The 24,282-nt window shown below is 35.3% G+C and overlaps 2 protein-coding genes across 8 annotated transcripts in view; both read right to left on the minus strand.

The window, feature by feature from the left end:
* Positions 1 to 1,728, minus strand: part of LOC108968953 — a 2,064-nt gene extending 336 nt beyond the window's left edge. Inside the window, exons 1-3 of the mRNA XM_018933338.1 lie at positions 1,382 to 1,728; positions 465 to 665; positions 6 to 87 (exon numbers count right to left, since the gene is read on the minus strand). Of these exons, the coding sequence (XP_018788883.1) occupies positions 6 to 87; positions 465 to 665; positions 1,382 to 1,676 (578 nt within the window). The 5' untranslated portion in view covers positions 1,677 to 1,728. The remainder of the gene's footprint in view (positions 1 to 5; positions 88 to 464; positions 666 to 1,381) is intronic.
* A 2,210-nt stretch (positions 1,729 to 3,938) lies between these two features.
* LOC108968966 (peptidoglycan-recognition protein LC-like) lies at positions 3,939 to 23,834 on the minus strand. Of its 7 annotated transcripts, XM_018933357.1 has the most exons (7): positions 23,637 to 23,834; positions 23,427 to 23,573; positions 18,729 to 19,528; positions 13,624 to 14,771; positions 9,086 to 9,313; positions 5,167 to 5,318; positions 3,939 to 5,064 (listed from the first exon to the last, which is right to left on the minus strand). In XM_018933357.1, the coding sequence occupies exons 4-7, from the start codon at positions 14,567 to 14,569 to the stop codon at positions 4,672 to 4,674; spliced, it is 1,719 nt and encodes a 572-aa protein (XP_018788902.1). In that variant the 5' UTR covers positions 14,570 to 14,771; positions 18,729 to 19,528; positions 23,427 to 23,573; positions 23,637 to 23,834; the 3' UTR covers positions 3,939 to 4,671. The 7 variants fall into 7 exon arrangements, with proteins under 7 accessions (XP_018788902.1, XP_018788903.1, XP_018788907.1 ...); XM_018933358.1 differs by having other exon boundaries at positions 19,248 to 19,528; positions 23,427 to 23,834; XM_018933362.1 differs by having other exon boundaries at positions 9,146 to 9,313; positions 23,427 to 23,834.
* Between the last annotated feature and the right edge of the window lie 448 nt (positions 23,835 to 24,282).

The raw sequence follows: 24,282 nt of genomic DNA on the forward strand, positions 1-24,282 counted from the left end.
GTAACGGATCACTTGAAGGCGGCTGGGCTAACCAGGCATCACGTGGAACAATTCGCAATATCTTGCCCCCTCCCACGTTATCATCCGCTGCAAAAAAAAGACACAAATCGTGTTAGGAAATTCAATTAGTTATTTTCTTTATAATATATTTTTATTGATGAGTTCATAGACGGTTGGAAATTCGAAGATTTGTTTTATGAAGAGGACTTCCTTGCGATTGCGCGCTAATTTGTAATTATTTAAAAACTTCTTTGAATAGGAATCATAGCTTTCCACTCAAATACCGAGAATAATTACTTTTCTATTATATGTTCATATGTGACCTATTCGTATATTGTATGCAAATTATTCTCAGTTTTAAGAATTTTCGTACATTAACGGACAGTTAGTCTAAAAGTTTACAACCGGAGGCAATGACTTTGTCAATTTGTTTGTGTTAGTATGTAGTATGTTTGTGTTAATACCCAGGGTTGCATTTACTGGAATCACTTGAAATGACCCTTTGTTTTCATTGAAAAATCCAGTCCTTTCAGGGAACAACAGCAGTCCGATTAATATTATTGACAATGCTATAGCTGCAATATTGATGACCATACGCCGATTAAGCATGGATGCATGCGCTGCTTTCTGTTGCGTGGCTGAACCGTTTTCTTCGGCGTCAGTGGCTGGAACGAGACAAAAATCAAAAATAAAGTTATAGTCTCAAAACTCGACATATCATTATTTTTATAGTGGGTCGATTTGAAGGTAGACAAGAAGAAATGAGTCCTTAGTGAGAATGATCCGTAGAATTCTGCACAACTTTGCTTAAGAGACTATAAAAGCGCGATTTTTAAGGAGAATTTTTTTGGAATTAGAGATTTTTTTCAGCAGTCTTTGTGATACTGCAATGAAATTGAATATGTACGTGAATTTCGGCATTTTATTGATTATTTGTCTGAATCGGTTAGATCGGACAACTATGTTGCGGATCATAAACCCATACAAGCGATTATTCAAGTTTTTTAAGTTCGCATTAAATACTGCTGGCTCAAAACTGTTTTAGAACCATATTTTCTTAGAAAAAGTTGTACAGAATGATCCGTAGAACATTTCCCGCACACACGATTTTATAAAAAAAAAATCGACCGGTTCTAATAGTTATGCCCTTTTAATATGTACAATGAAGCCGGATACTACATACAACCAAATATTTATTTGTATTGAAACTTAATGTTTTACTTCGAAGACAGATCTGTAGTCCTAATTCTTAAAAATTGGAATTAAATTGTTGGTTCTGTTTTTGCAAGGATATAGTGAGATGACCGTGAGCTATTACATTAGAATAGATTAAAAATCAGTTTTTACTGAAAATAAGTGTGGATAGTATGTTGCAACTCACCTCTTTGTGCCAAATCCAGATATGTCTTGTCGAGCAAATCGGTGTATCTTGTTTCAATTTGATTTGGTGATTTCGATTTGAACTTGCAATCATTATTTTCATGATTAACACTTTCAGCGGTTGAATGATAGAAACTTTCACACACCCAAATAACATTTTTACAGGATTGCTCCGGTGGATTCTCCAAGTTGGTGCAATATTTGTGGGACTCGCCGAAACAAGGGTTCTGCGTGTCATAAGCGGAAAGCGAATACTCATTGCAGTCCCGACAAATACTCACTACTTTGCGATCCATTCTTCTCGACGTTTGAATATTGAGTGCAATACGACATATTAAAAAGAAAGTAGTTTCGAGCTAAATGTTTATCTCCCAAAATAAAATTCCCCTGCAATCGCTAATTCGTACGCTTTAGTTTCAAAAACAAAAACGTCTTCTGTACGTACGAATGCTTGAAAGTATCGCAAGATTACAAGGTATGAAATACTGTTTGATCTGTGCATATTCTATAATGGAGCATATTGAATAATTAATAAAAATTATAGGTGGAAACTGATGATTGGCAAATAGAAAAGAATTGCATACAAATCATCTTACTGCTACAGTCGTGTGTTTTATATAGCGTTAAATTTCCAATTGTTTATAGTTGCGGGTTTGAGATTTCCATCCATTTGTGCAAATCCCGCCTGGATTGCAAAGTTATGTTAAATATCTTTACATCTTTGGTGGTTTTCTATAAGCTGAGAATGCTTTATCAAATCCTTTTCAAGACAGTAGATGTATAGAGAAATGAGTACGTGTCACAACTTTTCTAATTTCAGCATTTTTTATATAGGTAACATTCGTCATGATATTTGATCACAAATCATGGGGGTTTCTCATGGCTACCTGCAATTTCTGTTTAACACATTCTGAATAATGTGTATATATGACTTTAAACTTTATTCAGATCTGCGCGATCAATCCTGAATTCTAATAACAAACTATCGAGTGTATTATTTTATTCTGAACTGTGCATGTGAAAGCTTGAATTCACAGAGTATTTCGTGCATAAGATGTGTGTTATATGTGGTATAAACAGAACGTATTTGTTTATGGCTTGTATGATCAAATATATGTATAATGGATACCTACTAAAGGGTGATCCATTTCATCATTTTAAATAAAAAAAAAAACATAAAACTTCAAATTTAGTGAGGAACGTTGATTATCATTCGAAAAAACATTCTAGGATACGCCAAAAAGTCTAACGTTGTGATATCACACTATCTTGGTGACCATTAAATTCATTGACTGATGCGATGTGTGGGAAGTGGTACCGTCTTGTGGAAACCAAATGCCGCCGAGATCATGGGCTTCAATTTCAGGCATTAATGAGTCGATATCATGTCGCGATTGACGGTTACGTTCTCACCGGCGTCATTTTTGACGAAATATGAACCGATGATTCCAGTTATTTTTTCTGAATGAAATACCAGCTCTTGAATCTCTTCAGGATGTATACATACAAATTGACCCAGAAACGGGCCTCATCACTAAACAAAATTTGGCTTGGAAACATTTGATCTTCTTGGAAATTTTCAAGAGTCCTTGGGAAGATCGAGCAGCTATTCGATCGAATATTATCCAATAAAGAATGTTGGGTCATAAGATGGGGAAAGGTGTTGCGAACGCTCAGTAAAGTACCCCTACTTGGATCACCCGTTATATGTGTTTATTTAAATGTATATGCTTTATGCATTACTTTCGTCTAATTTTATGAGACATTTATTCTGATGCTGAAGTAGTATATACAAACAGAATGCGAAAATTATTTCCGCAAAGAAAAATTTAACTCATGGAAATTGCATGTAATATTGAGTTTGAAATTAATTGATTTAAATGAAATTAAAACACAGAACATATTCTTGAATTTTAATTGTACTTTTGGAAAATGTTTTGGTTGCACCAAATGAAGTATTGAAGAGTTAGGACCGTTGTCTGGCTCGCAGTTAGTTAAGTTATGGTTAAGTTAACCAAATAGGTCGCTGCTAACTAGACATTGAAAAAACGGGTCTTAAATTATTAAGGTCTTGTGAGCTTATTACAACGAACTTTGCGATGATTCTGAGATTAAAAACTGCAGTAATATTTGAATATATTTTTATAAAAAAAAATTTCAAGGCCGAATAAAGTGTCTTCCAAATATTGTTATATGTTATAGGTTTCTTAAGCATTGCCCTTTACAAATTTTAGCTTCGGTTGTCATGTGTAGAAGTACACGCAAGTGAGGGTTCTCTGATCGCCAATCATTTGGGAGTCGCCAGAAACGATTCTTTTACATATGGCTCAAACAGCTCACGACTTCCGATCTTTGACCAAGTATCTTCTGGGTGGCCAAAGAACATCCGTTTGAAGGTGAGCTAAGGTGAGAAGGCGAACCATACCTCCTCAGGCCACGATGAAAAAAAAGACGATGCCTTATATTAGCGATTGGAGCGCATTTATGAGAGCTGGCAACCAATAATTTGTCGAAACTCTAATTGAAATAGAAAAACAACGATTGAAACGCAGTTGAGCGATTGTTTTTATTAATTTATTATGAGGTTAAAGAATTCAGTTAGTCACTATGCCATTATGAATGAATTGCTAATATTGATGGTTATTGTTGTTCGAAACTACATTAGTAGTTACAATTTTTTGATTTGCAAAATTGCCATTAAAAACTATTTCAAATATCACAATTTATATAATTTTATGAGAATTACAAATGATATTTTAACTCTGTCTCGTAATGACTTCAATTTAAAAACGCGGGAGAGCTATTCTTTCATTACTTTACAATATAATAAAAAATTTTGTAAAAAAAAAAATTGTGTTTAAATGCTTGTATTTTTGACTAGAAAAAATTCTTTGTAACTATTATCACAAAACTTGAGAGAAATAGAAATGAGAAATTTCATAAAAATATTATAAACATTTGTTGAGATTGCCATGATCTATAAAAACGGGCGATTTCGGTACAAACACGCTCCAAAGTATGAAAACATCTACCAARTCAAAATGAGCTCACAATTTCGGTCRAGCTTTTGTTAAAATTCTTAAATCTRWCTTAAAAGCTAACATTCACAATTAATTACTTATATATTTACTAATGTAGAAATATGAAAACTACTTTAGAAACACACTTTATATATTATTATTAGGACAAAATTTGAGAAATTTCATAAAAATTTTATAAACATTTATTTAGATTCCAATGACACCTATATACTTATTCAATATACATATGTACATATACATATATTGCGCCTTACTGAGCTACGTATTCAGACCAATGTGGCCAACCCTTGAAGCTGTTGTACAACTCATCTGACTGAACATCCGTCGAAGTCGGATCCAACATATATGCTCCATATATCTTATAATCCTGCGAGAGTTTACCAAGTCGCACACCTTCSTCAAGCAGCAATTTGGTGACGTCCATTTGCTTTTCCGCAGGTTTCTGCTTTTTAAAAGTACCAATATAGGCGAAACTAATACTATCCGAATTGAAGCCGCGCAAATGGGCACCGATCGCATCCCATCCACGACCTTCATACACATTGCCATCGCCGCCAATTAGAAAGTTGTAGATAATATCATCGTGATTTTGAGATTCGATGTTTAGAGTTTGTGTCATGCGCACCCGGTAAACGCACATGGCCTGGAAGAAAGAGTTTGAAATTATTAAACAATGTATTCATGTGAAATTACATATGTACTATATACTAAATTGATAAGCCTTTTCTTATTACTGACAGCTCACCTGTGTTTCACAATCATCAGTGCGCGTCGGTAGAACAATGACTTTTTTGACGGGTGTCGCCARAGGTAACGGATCACTTGAAGGCGGCTGGGCTAACCAGGCATCACGTGGAACAATTCGCAATATCTTGCCCCCTCCCACGTTATCATCCGCTGCAAAATATAGGCACAAATCAAGTTAGTAAATTCAATAATTTATTTTCTTTTAATTTTTATTAAGGAGTTCATAGTCGGGTAGAAATTCCATGAAATGTCTTATAAAGAGGACTTCATTGCGATTGAGCGCTATGTTAAAGTCAGGGGGGAAAAGTAATTAGAATGGAATGTAATTATAGCATTACGAATTCTTTCAAGGGTTCATATAAAATACGGTGTAATAGTGTAGTATAAATAAGTATATTTGCTTTAAATTCGGATAAACTAATTATATAAATACAATCTAGGTAAAACTACTGCATAAAGCCAAAAAAATATACAATCCAATGTCACTATTATTATGTTTCACAATTATTTCGAATTGAAAATTAAATTTAAAATCTCTGCACTCCATTCAGATTTGTCTACTCCAGTGAGGCCACTTCATTATTATGCTATACAGCGCTTTTCCGGGACTTTCAGTGGCACTTAGTTGCCGAGCTCCGTAAAGTCGGTAGTTTTCTGGAAGCACACCTAACCTCACTCCTTCGTCGATGAGTAATTGAGCTGCTTTCAAATCGTTTTCTGTGGGCACTTGCAAATTAAATGTACCGATAAATGCAATACAGATGCTATCTTTATTATAGCCCAAGGTGTGGGCGCCTTGGTTGTACCAGCCACGTCCTTCGTATACCAAACCATCGCCTCCAACTAGAAAATTATAACCGATATCGCCCCAACCATTTGAGTGTATATGAAAGGCTTGCACACTTTGTACTCGAGCATCGCATTGAAGCTACGAAATGTCAAGATGGAAATGGATCAATTTAGATATTATATATATTCATTTCATAAAATTTTCTGTGGTAGGGTTTTACCTTGGTCTCACACGATGTTGATGCAGTGTGTGCTATAATGACGCGTTGCACTGGCAGTTTTAGCTTGTCAACGCCTCCGTGCTCTGCCTCGGCATACCATTCATCCTTGCTGACTACCAGTAATGTGCCATTGAACTTGTACGCCCCATCTGGCAGAGGTGCTGAAATGAAATAATCGAGTGTTTGCAATGTCTGTCTGTATAATTATGACGAGACGGCTTAAATACATTAATTCCATTCAACTTAACTTTTTGGTTTTAAAAAGGTGCTCCAATAAGTTCATTTTAAACCACTTTCACATTTATTTAACATATGAATTTGAAGTACACACATAACTTATACCATGTACGTATGTATGCGTGTTGTATGAAACAGATGATTGTGCGAATTGAAAAAAAAAACAAAACTTAAAATCCTGTGAAAAGTACTCGTAATAATATAGAACGAAAACTTCTTGTGCTCTGATATCAGTTTATGTGATGGATGTAGTGACTTAAATGATTGCTTCTATCAGTGGCCCAACAGTCACGGAAATGAAAAATCCCACATTACTTATTGGGTTGCGGAAAAAGTCGTATATCTCCAGTGCTACCAATTGTGTCTATTATACGACTAGAACGCTAGAACTTAACATTCATTATCAAACGATTTTGAACCATTTAAAAAATAGTGGCTACAAAAAGAAGCTCGATGTTTGGGTACCACATACATTGTCTGTGAAAAATTTAATGGGCCGAATTAACATCTGTGATTCTTTGTTGAAACGAAATGAACTCGAACCATTTCTGAAACGAATGGTAACAAGAAGACGAAAAAGATTATGGTCCAAGCGTGGCGAAGCTCAATAAATGGTCGCAAAGCCAGGATTGACGTCTCGTAAGGCTATGTTGACTGTTTGGTGGGATTGGAAAGGAATCATCCACTACAAGCTGCTACAGCCTGGCCGAACGATTAATTCTACATTTTACTGTCAACAAATGATGAGATTGAAACAAGCAATCGAAAAAAAACCCAAGAACTGATCAACTGAAAGGGCTTCGTCTACCATCAGGACAATGCTAGACCACACACTTCTTTGATCACCCGGCAAAAACTGGAAGAACTAGGCTGGGAAGCTTTGATTATAATATATAGCCTTGACTTTGCAAAAAATTGCTTTGATTATAATATATGGCCTCATCGGACTACCATTTGTTTCGGTCAATGCTGAACAACCTTAAGGGAGTAAAGTTGGCTTCAAGAGAAGCCTGTGAAAATTACTTGCCGCAGTTTCTCGCGGAGAAACCGGAAAAGTTTTACATTGATGGAATAATGTCTTTAGCGGAAAAATATTAAAAACTGGTAGACTAAAATTGTGTATATTTGGTTCATTAAAGTTCATTTTAAATATAAAAACGTTAAGTTGAAGTTTGATTCAAAATACGAAAAGTCTTTTTCGAATATCGCTCAACCATTAGCATTCAATGCTTTTCAGATATAGTTTTTATAACTCTCGATAAAGTCGGATTGAAGATCTGGAGGTTATTGACCTTTGGAGACTGTAGGTTATTGACCTTTGGAGACAGAGATGGTGTCTGATCCAGAAGGGATTCTGAAATAATGTTTTTTTCTACTATATTTTATCGCAGCTAAAGGCTTTCTCGAGGCTAGTGAGTAAAAATTTTAGACTTTGTTATAATTTCTTTATCTGCAGTTGAGCTCAAATGGTGGATTGTGTGGTGTTCAACAAAAAGTGAAATGACACTCTCCTATTGACACAATATCAATATAATCAATGGAGGTATTAACTAAATGCATGAGTGTGGGTAATTAACATTTGATAATCGCTTATACTATACCGCCTATCTATTTGTAGAGGGCTATTTATAAACCGGGGAATCGATTCTTAGCTTATTACTTATTTACAAATATACAATTCTTATAAATATATTTCATACTCGAAAAGAACGCATCTCATTCACCCAGCCATTTCTCCGATAGATGTCATCAAAAAATTCCGAAAAAATTTGTTTATACACTAAACGATATGCTTCATGATATGTAAAAAAAGTTCTATTGTAAAATAAAAACTTCTATAAAAAATGAAGAAAACGGGTCAGATTACCCTACTGACCACTTAAAAATGTATTTCACCCTTAGATGTGCTCAAATGGTGGTGGGTATGTAAAAAATGTTTGCTTTGACAACTACTGAGTACGTACATATTTATAAAATACTCACTATCTCAAAAATTTACATTAAAAATTACACTCTTTCTCTATGAAGCCAATACGGCTCGTAAAGTGTTATCATGAAATGGCGTAAAATTTAAATAACAGAATTAAACAGCTGTTTTCAAGAAAGTAAAACTCTCATTGAATTCGCAATAATGTTGCTCAAAATAAAGGCCTGCATCAGAGCGAAGAGAAGTTAGCGGTGCTTTAAGTGGAAATGCGACATTAATCTTCATAATCTGCATTAAACCGAAAACTGCAGAAAAATTAATGTTTAAGCCGACTAATTTCAAAAATCTTTGTTTTCATAAAGCTAAGAGACTGTCTGTAATCATATATATTTTTTGTTAAGCCACTTTTGCTAGAGAGAAAAGCTGCAGAGCATGCACAAATCGAGGTTATCACTCATTTTAATGATATCTATGCGGTTTTCAATTTTCTCAGAAATAATTTCTTTGTTATATGCTATATAAGATGAGACAAACGAAAATGATACCGCAAACGATAACAAAAATACGCAAATGAAAGATGATATTCAAAACTTTTAATGTTTGAGTATTTCGCCCAATTTCACAATATTCAGTTGAACTTTTTTAAATGGAAAGTGTGGGAGGTAATTAATGTGCGTTTATGGGTGTGTGTTTGTGTCTGTGTTTTAACCACCATGAGCACCAAAATCTTTGTTTAAAAATACCTATTGTTGAATTGATTGGAATATGCTTTCTGGAATCGTCGCCATCGCCTAGAAGCTTACTTTTTCGAATCGTCTGTTTTGTGAGAGCATTCACCGTGACTATAGCTATACCAGCTAATATTGTGAGTAGTATTACAGTGCCGGTAATGATGACAGCTCGCCGATGAAAATTGAATATATATGAAGTTTCGGGCGGTGTGGATGAACTATTAGGTTTTTCGCCGTTTTCTGGAAACAAGAGAAATGTTATGTATAAGTATAATTATAAAAATATGTAGTAAAGAAAGTTTTTATTCATGTGCAGTGTAGTCTAAGAAGCAACCATTTCCTACAATATTTACAAACTCGCCCGGCAATACCTGAATTTTCCATAAGAAGTCTGGCATAAGTATACCCATAGACTGCTAAAGGTAAATATCTCAAGGATTATCATCAGGGATTGTTATAAACTATCTATTGTTGGGTGGTAAATGATAAGTTATGCGAGCAATGATCTTCCTATTATTGGCAAAAAGTAGTAAGACTGTTTTCATAGTTTTAAAATTCTTAACTTATTCTTCAAAATCTTTTCGTCCCCCTCAAAGTAATCTCCCTTTGCCACAATTTTTTTCAAACCTCGAAACAGTCGTTAAAGTTTCCGGAATAGTTTTCGATGCGCGAAGCAATTTACGTTGAATGTGTTCAATTGACTCAAAAAAGTTTCCTCGGGGCGGTCGTTTGAGTTTGCTGAACAGTCAGAAGTAACTCGTAGCTAATTCAGGCGACTGTGTATTATCGTTGTGAATAAAACCTAAAGTTGTCGGCCTATATTCTGTCCTCTTTTTACGAATAGTTTCGCGAAAACGATGCATAACACTCGATTAGTATTTCTTGTCGACAGTTTCTTCGATAATCGAAAGAAACTGTCAACATAATCTAGATTTTTGACCTGTTTTTACGCGTTTTTTCGACTTTGATTCACTTTTGCCACGATATTCGGCCGATGGATCCTGTGTTTCTAGGTCGTAAGCATAGATCCAAGACTCATCACTAATAATAATATATTTCATGACATCCTGGTAGTCGGGAAGTTTACACAATTAATATTTCACAATCATTCGTGCTATTACTTTTCTTAGGCCCAAATGATCTTTAAAAAATGTTTTCACTGATCTTTCCGATATTCCATAAGATGTCTGACTGAAAATTGTTGAGTCTCAAAAACTATTTTTTTTTATTTTATTGCCGTGTTGATCATCACTTGATGTGGGTGGCTGTCCTAGACGTGGTATGTCATCAACTGAACGCCTTTTCCAATATTCTGAACGTTTTGGCACCAGAAATTTGATTCCGCACACAAAATTCAATGGAACTTCTTTGTTGCATAATTTCACTTTATGTACTTCGAAAGAAAGATAAGCGTTTACTAAACATCAATGACTATTTTGAAGTGACATTTGGCATAGATGTTACTGAGAGTCCTACCAACCCAGAAAAAAAAAAAATTTCTACGAATGGGTCTTCACGCGAAGTTTAAATGAAAAAGTCTTGCTAATTTTTGCTCACAGTAGTATAATTTGGGATTACAAAGGTCACTCACTCAGATCTCCTATCATCGTATATATTAACATTTTATGTTCCAAAACTTGAATGCGTTTTTCCATTTCGTAAAGAATTTTCTCATTTATTTCACACTTCTCGCCGTTGATTCTGTCAGTACACAAATAAAAGCAGTTCCTACATTTCCAAACTGTATTTTTGCCCATTTTCGAAATTTGCAATTCTTGAATTCTCGTGCAGGAGGAATGAAATTTACACTGGCAAGGGCCGTTGCATTTAATAGCACTGTCGTAGGAATACCAGCCAATGGGCTGATTACAGGAACAACAAAAAGACATTTCTATCTATATTATTATTGTACTTGGTAATGAGGTCGATAGTTGCCCGAAAATTGATTTGAAGTATTAATGTGGGGCACTTGCCGCACGATGTAGCTTTTTAGATGTTTTAGAACGAACTGATCTGAAAATGCCTTTTGGACAATACAGAGTCATCGAATTTGCATGAATGGAGCAGAGAAATAAATTAATGCGTGAAAGGTCTCATACAGAGAATATGTAGATTACTTCTTTAGAAAAACCCCCTCAATCAGTAGTTAGTTGATGTGTTTTTATAAGTTGAAGAAGTTCTGGAACTTGTCACAATGCGTACAATATTGTCCTGCTGTTTGGCATAAATAGTTACTTCGCATGATTAGTATGGATTTAAGTTTCGGGTATTTACAATGAAATGTTGAATGAAACTAGAAAACGTGTCGAAGCTCAATTATGACAAAATACATTTCTTAATCGCTTTCATTCAGTTCCATTAAATAAAGCACTAAAAAGACACATTCTGGAAATGGAGAACAATAAAATCGCAACATTGATTAAGTGATTGTGTTATTCACTTGTTTACTTTTGCTTAACGCAGCTGAATACATACATGCATACATACTATTGTATGTAAAAATGAAGAGTTTGTATGTTTAGAAGATACCTGCCTGACAGAGAATTTACGTAACTTTTAACTCCCCGATGAGCAATAAATTAAGAGGGCATGATTATTTTGATTTCCACTAGCTATGTGATAAGAGAGAAACTGACTTCACATGTGTATTGAATATAGAATATTCGTCTACCAGCAACGTCAACATAAATCGAATTTCGCTTGCCCTCTAATGATCATATTATTATATGAATGTATGTATGTATGGTTGTATGGATGCTTATGTATTCTTTTTATGTAGTATATTATATACGCAACTTTTTCTTAATTTAAAGTGGATGAGTCAGTCTCTAAAAAATATACTATGGATTAGATAAAAACTGCTTTGGATAGATTTGCACCGCCTTCCTTTACATACATAGATTAAATCTTTGGACATATGTATGTATGTATGTACCGCGTTAATACATTCATAATCGCACATACATACATACATAGACATATATTCCGTTAATTATTAAGAAAATACGAAACGAATATAGAAATGCGCTTTGGAAAATTCTTATCATTTTAGTTTTCCAAAAGTGCAAATATTTCGATGCTATGTAACTTAATTTGGATTTACGAGATCAGGGAAATGCTTAAAAACAATAAATTGCAGCAGCAAAAGAAGGTCGGGTGCATTTTAGAAATGCTCTTGCCTAAAAGCCTTGAACAACTGCGAAAAATCCTGAAAAAAAAATGTATATATTGAACTCGCCTACGCGTGGGCGATAGAATAAGTGAAAATCGTTTGAATTTGGGTATGATTCTTATGACTATGTGAATAAAATATATCGTGTTCAGCGCAGTTATGCGTTGAGCATCTTGTTGTTCAGCATATTTGCCTTTCAACTACAGATAATTTCGGCAAAAATTTATGGTCTCAACAGATTTATATGTTCCCTGCTGTAAACAAGCCTAAATACATTTGTGTAAACAAACAATTGTTTTTCAAAATTTACCTGAATATTCATACATTGTGACCAAAAAGTACCGGGAATTTGGAAATAAAACAACATTTTTTTAATTATTTATCAATATTTATTTTGTCAGATTTGCCTTTAAATTTAAATTTTTGTTTTTCAATCAATATGTATTTTATCAATATGCCGTCAAAGCAATCCCCACCAGAATCTGGTAAATAAGGTGGTTGATCGATGGTATTCGATGCGTTTTTGGTTTAAAGTTCGGTCTCAATCGTGAGTATTTTGAAAAAAATTTAGCTCTTTCGGGATGAGTCGAGCAAGAACGCGTGTCATTCCCAGAATATCCACCAAAATTATTCGAACGGACTCGCGAGAGATGTCGAACTCTCTTGCCAACTCTCTAACGCTTGCCTGACGATTCTCAAGCACCATATCGTCCACTTTTTTAATATTTTCATCAGTTGAAGAGGTCGAAGGCATGTCTTCAACGATCATTTGACCGTCTTGGAAGACTATGTCTCACTCGTAGGCTTGTGTTTTTGATAAAACTAAATCACCGTTTGCCTTTTCCAACATTCGCAATGATTCCGCACACGAAATTTGGTTAGAAATATCAAACCTGGGACAAATTCTTTGTTCGATATTTTTAACTGTTTGACAGATCGCGCCCTTATTTCGCATAGTAACTAATTAAGTAGAGAGGGTCCAACCAATTTAGCTAAGTAAATTTTTTTGAAATATCATTTACTCGCGGAATTTAATTACAATTTTCAGGAGCTTTTTGTCACAATGCATAAATTATATAAATGAATATGAATTCCCAAATAATTGCGCAAACAATATTTGCCTCAGAAGAACGCAATTGCAAAGTTGAGTACATATAGTTTTATAAATATATGTATATATGTATGTTTGTATGTGCAATTCAACTGCGAAAAGACATTTAACTACCCAAATAACAACCAAACATCAAGCTTACAGGTGTGTGTGTAGCAGAAATGATGCGAAGCCCTAAGTAATGGCACTAGAATGTTCGTTGATGCTCGTAAATGACTGCTCGCATAAGCAACAAAATACAACCGCTTGAGTGCACGTATTACTCACCTGGATCGCCAGTGAAGGCAGGATTATCACTTCCCTCTTCACCGTTTTTCCATTTATCACGACTATCAATGAGAAACTGTTGTATCGTTACGGGACCCTCGTAAAAATGCTTATCGCCGAAGGTAACATCTGTGGAATTCGAGAGTGCGATGCTACCGATTTGCGCTGAACTCGGCGACGTAGGAGGGCCGAGTACGGGGGGTGCAAGCGCACCACCATTGAGTATCGTCTCGGATAGTGGGCCGGCTGTTGGGGGTATTGCACCAGGACTTATAGTCTGACTTAGCACTTGCATGCCTTTATTAATATTCGGCAAATTGGGGTGGTTTGGTTCGTAGGTTGTTTGCTGACCAAGCTTTTTCACAACACACCCGCTGTATTGTCCTTCATAGTCCGAGTCCGAGTCGACGACACTGGAGTCGATGGCATTTTCATCAATCGATATGATCGATATGGTATTACTGCGTATCGACACTGCCGGCGAGCCATTCTTCGAAGACGCCCTGCTGCCGGATGAGTTTCGTTGCCGCCGCACATTGATTACATTTTCAATATTTATGCTATTATTGTCAATTTGTGTATTTATTGTAATATTCTTGTTTGTTTTCAAACTTTCCACACTCCGCCGCCGCTTGTCGTCATAGCCGTTGACGATATTGCTGTTGCTGTTATCTTTTGCGTTGTTGCCACTTGTACCATTGCAATTGAAATTGTCGCGATTGATATCAACATTGTTGACTTTTAGACTTTTGTAGTCGGTAATGATAACGCCAGAGTCTGTTGAAGAGGCACAACTGCCAGCTGACGAGGTTGAGGGTGTTATTGCTGCCTCGTCTCCTGCTGATGTGGCACTAAATGCGCTTGGTTTCACTGCTACCGATTCAACATTCAGATGAGCACTTATTTGAGGATTTGAGTTCATTTCATTATCATTCTTTAAATGCATTTTTTTTTAATCTTTGTACAGAACGTCGTAATCAATACTTGAGTTCGGAATACTGTTATTGCTAAGACATGCACTTTCGCTTTTATTGCATTACATATTTTCAACAGTCCCCAGTTATCATTGCCGAAATGCTTTTGATACTTATTATTATATTGTTTTTATATCCGGCGACATTTCACAACTATTTCTTGGCTCAGGGGCTCTGTAATGAAAGAAGAAATAATTGATAAAAGAGTGCAAACAATATCGCGATTCAAACAGATAGTTTTATTATGACCATGTTTTCGAGTTTTTCCGTTATAAGGAGTTAACAGTAAGGTTTCTGTTTCTGTTTACACTTAATTCAAACTATGGTATTGGCTCAGAAATCTACAAGCAACGATACTGGGAAGGGCTTAAAATTCCTATTGGTTGGTCCAAGAATTTACGTAGAATTTAGATCAAATTTTTTTTATCTCTCTCTTAGCTCTATAGTCATCTTCAAACACACGAAATTTCCAATGACATTTGTTGAGCCTAAAAATACACATGGGTTGGCTTAAGTACTTTTGAGAGCTCAGAATCTAGAGTCCTTAATAAGATTCAAACTGCTGCTGACTCCCTTCTAACAGTCTGTAGTGTATATTTAATTACAACTGGGCTTGTAAGTTACTTTTCCTTATCTTATCTTGGTACATTAGCTACATACTTATATAATGTCAACAAATACCAAAGTCGAGCTCTCAGAAACGTACAAAGTTTTGATTGGCAAATCCGTGTAAAATTAAGTTGACGTCTGTGCTCACAAGACTGCACCGTAGTAATTTATAATCAGTGAGACTTTATTGTATGGTTGAAAAATATAACCTATATAGGTGAGTTCCTGGCGGAACTATTTAAATACGGCGGCGAGCAACTTATAAGAAGAAAGTTTCTTTATAAAATATGGTCGGACCAAAACATGTCCGACGATTGGAATTTAAGTGAGCTCTGTCCAATCCACGAAAAGGAGGATCTCATAATCCGCGCAAACTTCCATGGCATAAGCCTCCTCAACATTGCATATAAGGTTTATCGAGCATACTGTATGAAAGATTAAAAACCACCGTCAACAAATTGATTGGACCTCATCAGTGTGGCTTTAGGCCTAGAAAATCAACAACTAACCATATATTCACATTGCGCCAAATCTTTGAAAAGAGAATAGACACACACCACCTTCTCGCCGACTTCAATGCTGCTTTTAATTATCACCGAAATACTAATACTTACACAGTCGTGTACTTACACAGTCGTATTAGTTTTTCGGTGACATTGAGCAATACCAAAAACTCTGTCAGTATCGAGAAGGACCTCTCCGCGCCGAACTAGGTTTCAGAATTCAGTATCTTGCGAATTCTTCAATCTACCCAAGGACAAAATAATTCGAGCTGTAGATTTGAATACAAAAGGTACAATCTTCTATAAGAATATACAGTTGCTGACCGATGATGTTGATACCATTAATCCCAACATCCTGCTTTCTCCACACGAGATAAGGAAGCGAAGAAAACGGGTCTCGTAGTGAACGAATGCAAGACGTAAAGTCGTCTCTCGAGGAACAAAGACAAAACTGCATAGTTCACTCATTATTCCCGTCTTGTTTCGACGTTAGGATTTTCGAGAAAAATATTCTGGGGAAGACTTATTGCGCATTGGCAACGGCGAATACCGCAGTCAATGGAATAATAAGTTCTACGAGATACATATATGACGACATTGACATAGTTCAACATTTTAAAAGACAGCGGCTTTGCTGGTTAGGTCAGGTCGTCCGAATGCACTAAAATCCGCCAGGGGCAGCAGCAGAAGAGAGAGAAAGACCTGGCTGCACTAGGAATCCGGAATTGGCACCAAATTGCGAAAAGTTGATGTTATCTCGGCTATAATGACGTAAGCGGTGACTACGCTATTAAAGAAGAAGACTTACTAGAAACGGTCTACACCTTACAAACACCTACAAGCATACATAATCGTTTGATCGTGCTTCCAAAAATTTGTTGGTTTAACAATTTTCAAATTAAAATTCACGGGGGAGCAGTCATACAGTGAGCGCGCATAGCCTATGAACTGACATGACGTCAATTAGTTTACGTACAATTAGTCACTAACATACATATGTTTATGTAAAGCACTTTGGTTTCGTACTGTAATCACTTTAAAAAAAATTTAATTATTGAGATGATTGAGTGGCTTAAACATCTCTGATGCCAATGACAAAGAATTTCAGAAGAAACCCTCTTGAACCCAATTTCGAAGATGAACTGTTGTCGTGTTTATTTTGAAAAACATTTGTTTTTCATTTGTTTTTAAAATTACTTCAATAATTAAGGGTAGGAGACCATTGATCTTCTATAAGGACTCATAGGTGGGAAATATGAGGCCAAAGAATAGGGAAACTTGTTATCAACCCTGACCAGATATTTAGAGAACCTAATCAGGTCAGCATCAGTAGTTTTCAGTTGGTGAGAATTTTTACAGTGCAATATTTTCTCTGCTCTTACCGCACAATTCCAAATCCCCATCTACAAACTCACATTCATCGTACTAGTAAGTTCGAATTGTTCAAAAACTTTTTACCTATGTACATAATTTACACAAATTATTTGAACCACCCTAATGTTTCTACACACACACGTGTTAAGTTAACAACTTAAATGTAAAAAAATAAATAAGTATTCGCAACCGGCTGTAAACAGCACAACAGAAACAGAAACAAACACAAATCCATATTTCAGTGTTTTCTTTTTGTTGTTGCTTTCACAATCCAGCTTATTTACGCCATTAAGGTGCACAGTTGACGGCTATTTCAAACGAGCAGCCTTGTCGATTCGCTCACGTTCGGCGCACCCATACACGCGAGTGCAAGTCCACACACAGATACATATTAATGTATGTGTTTGCGCGTATTTGCTCAGTGAGCATTCGCACAAGCAATTCCATAAATACATTTCTGCGAAATGATAACGCGAATAAAGTCGATGCAAATTCTTTTATCGCATTCTCTTCCGCGAGACAAGTCGAAGTCAATTTACTTAGGGAACGAAAGGGTGTTAAATGTTGCAAACATTGGGTGAAGATAATTGCAATAATTTAAAATTGTTGGATAAAATCATGAGATCACTTTATTGCCAACTAATACCTCAGAGATAACATGAACCATATTTCCAAAAGGAAGGTCGACCTAAAAGATAACTGTTACGTGACTCCACCTTTTGTGTATTCGTTGTCATTTATTTAAATTGCTTAATATTAATTTGCTTAAATATGACTTTCGTAAATAAAAGTAATTTATGCTCTTAACAAGGAAGTTATTAAAAACAAAAACAACAAAAAAAAAACATCAACATCGGGTGTACTGCAACTATAATACCATTTACGGGTACATTTTTTATAGTACAGCAGGGTATAAAAAATCTTTAAATTAGTTTTGAACGATCAGTTTGATTAGCAAATATGTAAGTATATGCTATAGTTATCCGATCTGAACAATTTTTTCGAAGGCTGTAGCATTGCCTTGAACAATAATTTATGCGAACTTTCGGGAAGATATTTTCACAAGTAAAAAAGTACTTTACTCAGTTAGTTATACAATTCTACCGGTGTCTAAGACAACAATCCATGCCAAATTTGATGAAGATATTTTGTCAAATAAGAAAGATTTTCACCAAAGAACTTGATTTTGATCCAAGAATTTCATTTTGGTCCATTTCTGTTTTCAGGAAGAAAAGTGGGTATGACAAATTTGAAATCGGTGTCTCAAAAACTGAAGCCTAGGTCATCACGCTGATCATATATATGTATGTTTATATATTTTGTAGAGTCACCAACGTTTCCTTCTGACTATTACAAACTTCATGACAAAATTAATAAACCCTGTTCCGGTTTTAGAATGCGAATCGTTTACCTTTTGAGTACGTTGGGAAAGCGAGATAATTATCACTAATTTATAAAACGTCTGTTGTGGAATACCCCGAACGCTGTATCAATAATTGTAATTGTAAAGTACGGTTAAATTCAATTTTCAGGTCCAAACTTCTGAAAGTGGGTTTTCTTAGCATTCTGGAGAGTTTGTTTGAAACATGCATATTTATAGTAGAGATATACAAATCCAAAGAATACTCGATTTGCACGAACTTACATAGAATTGGGCTTTTTATGGCGGCAAAACAATCATCATTTGTAGGAATGATTTATCGCCTTAGCTTGAGTAACTTGTTTTACACTAAATAGCACAACACTCTTTGGAGTGTCTTAATTCACACTTTTTATTATTATAGATTTGATTTTATTAAATTTACACTATGTTTTTTTCATTTTGTTTTACGTGTGTATGTATTGCAGTTCTTTTTTCCCACCCCCTTCTTTTAATCACGTCGAACTCCGTTGCTCAGTTAAAGCTCTGTTTCGTACTTGTTGAATGTCGACAAAAGCTTAGTGTAAAATTTCCATTTTTCGTTTCACTCATAAATATGTACGAGTATTTACTTAATTACACATTCATTTGCATGACAGTTAAGTGAATTTTTTCTTAATTCATTTGTATATTTATTGACGAGGAACACACACAACTCGTTTGCACTTGGAGCAATACAACAAAAATTATAGGCTTTTTTTGCTCAGTATTTTCTCAAAATCTCTACACAAAAACTCTACGTACTTAGCAAGCAAGTCGCTACAGGCTTGCGTTTCTCCGTACCAGTTAATATTGGCGATGCGCTGAAGCGTTTGTGATCAACTGAGTGCGGCTCACTCGATCAAGCGATACCGAGCCCGAGTGTTCGTACCTGAAGCTGTGAATTCTCCATCATGCTGCTCCACTTGTGTATGTGTGTGCTTCCACGACTGTTAACACTACGATCAACCGAACGAAATTGAGAGGTTCTCTCCGTAAACTCGCCCCACAATCGCTTTAATTCCGTAATGAGGTTAGCCTAAAGGCTAAAGAGAAGTGAGAAAACAAAGAAAACAAAATAGAACTTTTTTAAATAAATTTCTAATATAGTCTAGCATCGTAGAGGGGCAGAGCACTTCAGTTTACATTTTCTAATATTTTCTTTTTTTAATTATTAGATATTTTATTATGGTTGTACATTCGTTTTTACAGTCTGAAGTAAGTAATGAAGGGGACACGGCAAATTTTGCGCTCGTAAAGATGATAGTTTTACTATTACTGTTTGTTGGTTAATATTTCGATTTCTAGGAAATTGTATATTAGTTCGTAAATATAGCGACGTAACGGAAAACTAATGACCTTGAATTTTGGTCATTTATTGGTATAGATTTTATAACATTAACGTACTTATTTTTGATATGATGAGTCTCTAAAATTCTTTCTATTTTATTCATTATATTATATTTTTCATATCTTTCCTACTTTTCACATATACTTCTGAAGAAAGTCCTTTATGTATGTAATCTTCTGAGGAATCGTAATTATATTTCCAAAAGGTGAAGAAAGGTTGAAAGAAATAGGGGACATTGTCGGAAGGTGTATGGCTGGAAAAGTTTCAATCACACTCAGAGATTCTGAATTTCTAAAAGAGCACGGATCTGGAACCGTGAAATTCTTACTCACCTTGACTTCATATCGGATCATAAACTTAATTTATGGGTGGGAAAAAGCCGTTGGACGAGAGCGGCAGCGAGCTTCTTCACGGATGTGTCAAAGCTGGGAGAATTTTGGTGGAGGGGTCTACTATCAGGAGCCTTCTATCATCTCCAGTATCTTACTGGCCGAGGTTGCAGCCATTAAGGTAGCAGTAGATTTACTGCTTAGGAGTGCAGTCTTGAACTCATTAACAGTGCATACAGGGCTGGTCGAAGAGTGCCTACTATTATTATTATTAAGACTGGTATGGGTCAGAGTGAAATCGCAGGAAACTGTAAAACTGATGAGCTAGCATGAAAAGGCACCCTAGAACCGGTAAAATAGCAGCGAATTGGTGGTCCCGTATCCTTTTGTGATCTACTACTAAATAGGTGGGCTTCGCGGAAGCACCATCGGTAGATGTGCTGTCGCAAAAGCCTAAGTATAGTTTTTTCTGCCCGAAATAAGGCTAAGAAACTGGCTGTTATTGCACATAGTAGAAAATGAACTACTAAATCGTCATTATAATACCTTCCTTTTCTATACCTTCTTCATCGATTTTCCAAATTTTTCTATTTTCATATTTTCACGTTAATCTTGATGTTAAATGGCAACTGAACTCTTTTTTATAGAAGTCACTGTGAGCTTTTTCAAGTAAATATAAAGTTGTTCTATTTTTTATCTGCTCTTTTTCTCTCTCAATGTTTATTTTTTTCAGTAAAGAGGAAAATGCGTCAGAACGTGTTTCTAGAAATTTAAATAAATTGTATAACTATTAACACACATTTGGCGTAAAATTTCAAAACAAGTTTTGTCAGCTTAAGCCTGCTTCTTTACCTTTATCGCTGTCTTAGCTGAACACTAAATAAATAAAGGTAAGTTCGTTATAAGTTAATTATATTTCAATTGAAATTGGGCATTTAAAACATAAACATACATATTTATATATAGAATTTTTTGCAGTTGGCATTTGAAGCCAAGATCCACGGTTCTGGATACTGCGGGAAATCTTGAAATTCCCAAATGCAAGTACATATGTACGTATAATACTTTAAGTATATAAATTGAGTTGGCGATATGTGTTGGATTCAAATACAGAACTAGCTTAATTTACGCTTCCTAAAGTAATTGCAAACAAATGATTGAACCGAGTCTGTCGCTTATCAGTCGGCCATTTGTTATATGAACGAATGTGTAGGCAGTGCAATGGACATGCATTTTCCGGATTGGAACCTGCTTCTATCTACACTGTCATGTATCTATAGTACAACTATGTAGTATATATGTATATTGATAATATTGTATAGTAGAATGGGAGCTGGTGTTTATGTTAGTATTTCAAATATTTATTGAATAAAGCATTTACTATGTGTTGAAAGAAACTATGCAGCATGTTCGTAATATACAAATTTATTAAATGCGATGAAATGCTAAAATAAATGAAAATCAATTATTAAACTTAATTTTAAGAATACATATGGGAACTTAATTATTGTAATTCGGCGCTGTCAATGTGCAAATTTTGTGAGAGTATGAGACTGCTTGCTCTCAGAGAAGGAAATATGACGAAACTAAATGGCAATGCAAAAGTTTATCACGAGGTAGAAGGATAGCAGAAAAAGAATGGGTCTGAAAAGTGTTTCTAAATTGGCAAGCCCAAGGCTTTTGGTAACCAACTTGCAAGACCAAAACTGATAGTATCCGCCACTTGAAGTCCTTAATTGTGATGTAGCACAGCCAGATGTAAGATCAAACCTCTTGCTCTCTTTTTAAGGAAGGTTAAGATAAAAACGCAAGTCTAAATTTACAACCTTCTATCTTTTTGTCCTAGACCATTTAATTTCCAGATATAACTATGATAAAAATTGTATTTTTTTACTCTCCAGTAAAATAGGAACAAGAGACATAGTGAAATACTATTTTGCTTTAATCGGATGAAACTCCGCCGCTGGAAAAAACAATACTGGTCTAATTTTTTTTTGTTATTTTCAATCCATATCCTGACCTCTCACATATTTGAATCGGCGGCAAGAACAAACACAGTTTTGTCGTACCCGAATTTTTATAGGGGTGAGTTCAAAAATTTTTTAGTTTTTTTTCAACGGGGCTGCTTTTCTTTATGTGGAGGATTCCAAACACAGCGCCCAACCCTGGGGAGTAATATTTCGCCTTCTCACTTTAGCTCGCCTTTTAACGGACACATCCTCTACTAATCACGTATGCAGTATGTATACGCCAATAAAGAAGAGGGAAAGTTCCGAAATTTTCTAGACCACTTAGTTTAGGCAAAGTTATCATAAACTTTTTGTATATCTGCGAACGCACTTACGAAGATATATGTAGGTATAACCTGAGATAACTGTGGAGTTCTTAGAAAATTTAAAATGCGAAAGCATAACTGGTTTATGCGCAAATCATCCGAGTTGATGCAGTTTACTTAACCCTTGAACGAAAAAATAATTTGAAGGAAAATTTTGCATTTTCAAGTGACTGTTGTCATTCATTAGTAAATTTGGAATCTTCAATACTGGTATTCAGACCGAACTTGTTAATCTGGTAATTCGTTAGTTGGTACTTCGTTAAAACACTTATCTGTGAACATACTTTTTGCTGTACATCAGTAGTGGGTGTAAATTTTGTTTCAAAACAGCTTATTCAATTATATTAAATACTTACTTTTGAAAAGTTTGTCAGAAACTAATTTGTAGTGGACAGCAATTTTTTCCATGAATTAAGTTAACTTTTGAGGTAACAACGCAAAGAAAACAGCTGAGTGATGCTACCAACTACCAAAAAACTATCATGATTGCCAGTCTGGTACTTCGTTACTCGGTAAAACGATAATCTGTTAATTTTATAAAAACAAAACCCACGTAAGAAGCTACCGAGTAACGACTAACGAATTAACAAAGCTGGTCTGAATAAAATATCAAAATATAATTTGATGTACGTTTTGATAAAAAGTTGACAAATCGAAATTCAAATTTTATGAAATGAAACTTAAATGATCCCCTGGGGAAACATCAGGTGCCTAGAGGAACCGGCAATCGTTTAAGGGTAAAATATAGTATACGAAACTCAAACTAACGTCCATTCAATGAGTGTTTTACATTCATGGCTGCCTTGATTTATTAGTGGAAAATGTATTCAGGGTTGTTGAACTGAGACAAGGGACTTTATAAGATACATTGATAATTACATTACATTTTATTTATAAAATATACATGACGAATTATGAGTTGGACTTACCGACCAAATGTCCGACGTTTGTAATCACTAAGTTATTGAAACATTTTATCTTAAGAAACGGAGACGACATAAACACTTTGGTGTTACATTTTCTGTTTACTATTAAGAATCACGACACTAATCGAAGAATTAAATTAATATCTTGTTCTGAAAATTTATTGTAGATTTTTTAAATATTTATTTGGGAATCTCAATCATTTTTTAACATACACACTCATCCATTGCTTTACGGCACTTCGATATATTATTATAATAAACCTAAACGTGAACCATGAAACCGAGGATGTTTAGCGCGTTTTGCATAAAATTTGTATTAATTGAATTATCATAATATTATATTACAATAACAAACACATTGCGTGAATCGCTCATTAGCTGTGTAGACGCACACCGAGCGTCGATAATGTATTTAGCGAAACTTATAAGTGGCGTATTGGCTGACAAGCGTAACTCTGCTCACTGTCGCTGTGACGCGTTCAAAACCCGAGTCCGAACAAAAAGTCCAAGAGAGAGCAGACCGCGATGTTGATAAAATCAAAGCTTGGGAAAACCCAGCTTCTAAATACTCGTCTTGGCAACGGCTGTGAATTGGGTTTGTGTGGTTGTGCATTGAGCCGGCTTATTTGGTTTTATGATAGCATTCCAACTAATAGAGTACAACACAACTGAGCAGCTGTGAGCACCTGTCCGTTCATTTAGTCGCGCTCAGCCTTCGGCAAGCGGAGCGAATTCCAGGTAATCGCCAAACTGTGGGCTTAAATGTATTCAGCAAACGTTATATTGTATGTATGTATATATGACCGTGTATTTACTGCTACGGGTATATAATGGTTACAGAAGTACAGTATTGTTATGT

Source organism: Bactrocera latifrons, unplaced genomic scaffold (genome assembly GCF_001853355.1).
Source record: "Bactrocera latifrons isolate USDA-ARS-PBARC rearing strain unplaced genomic scaffold, ASM185335v1 scaffold_235, whole genome shotgun sequence".
NCBI classification, from domain to species: Eukaryota; Metazoa; Arthropoda; class Insecta; order Diptera; family Tephritidae; genus Bactrocera; species Bactrocera latifrons.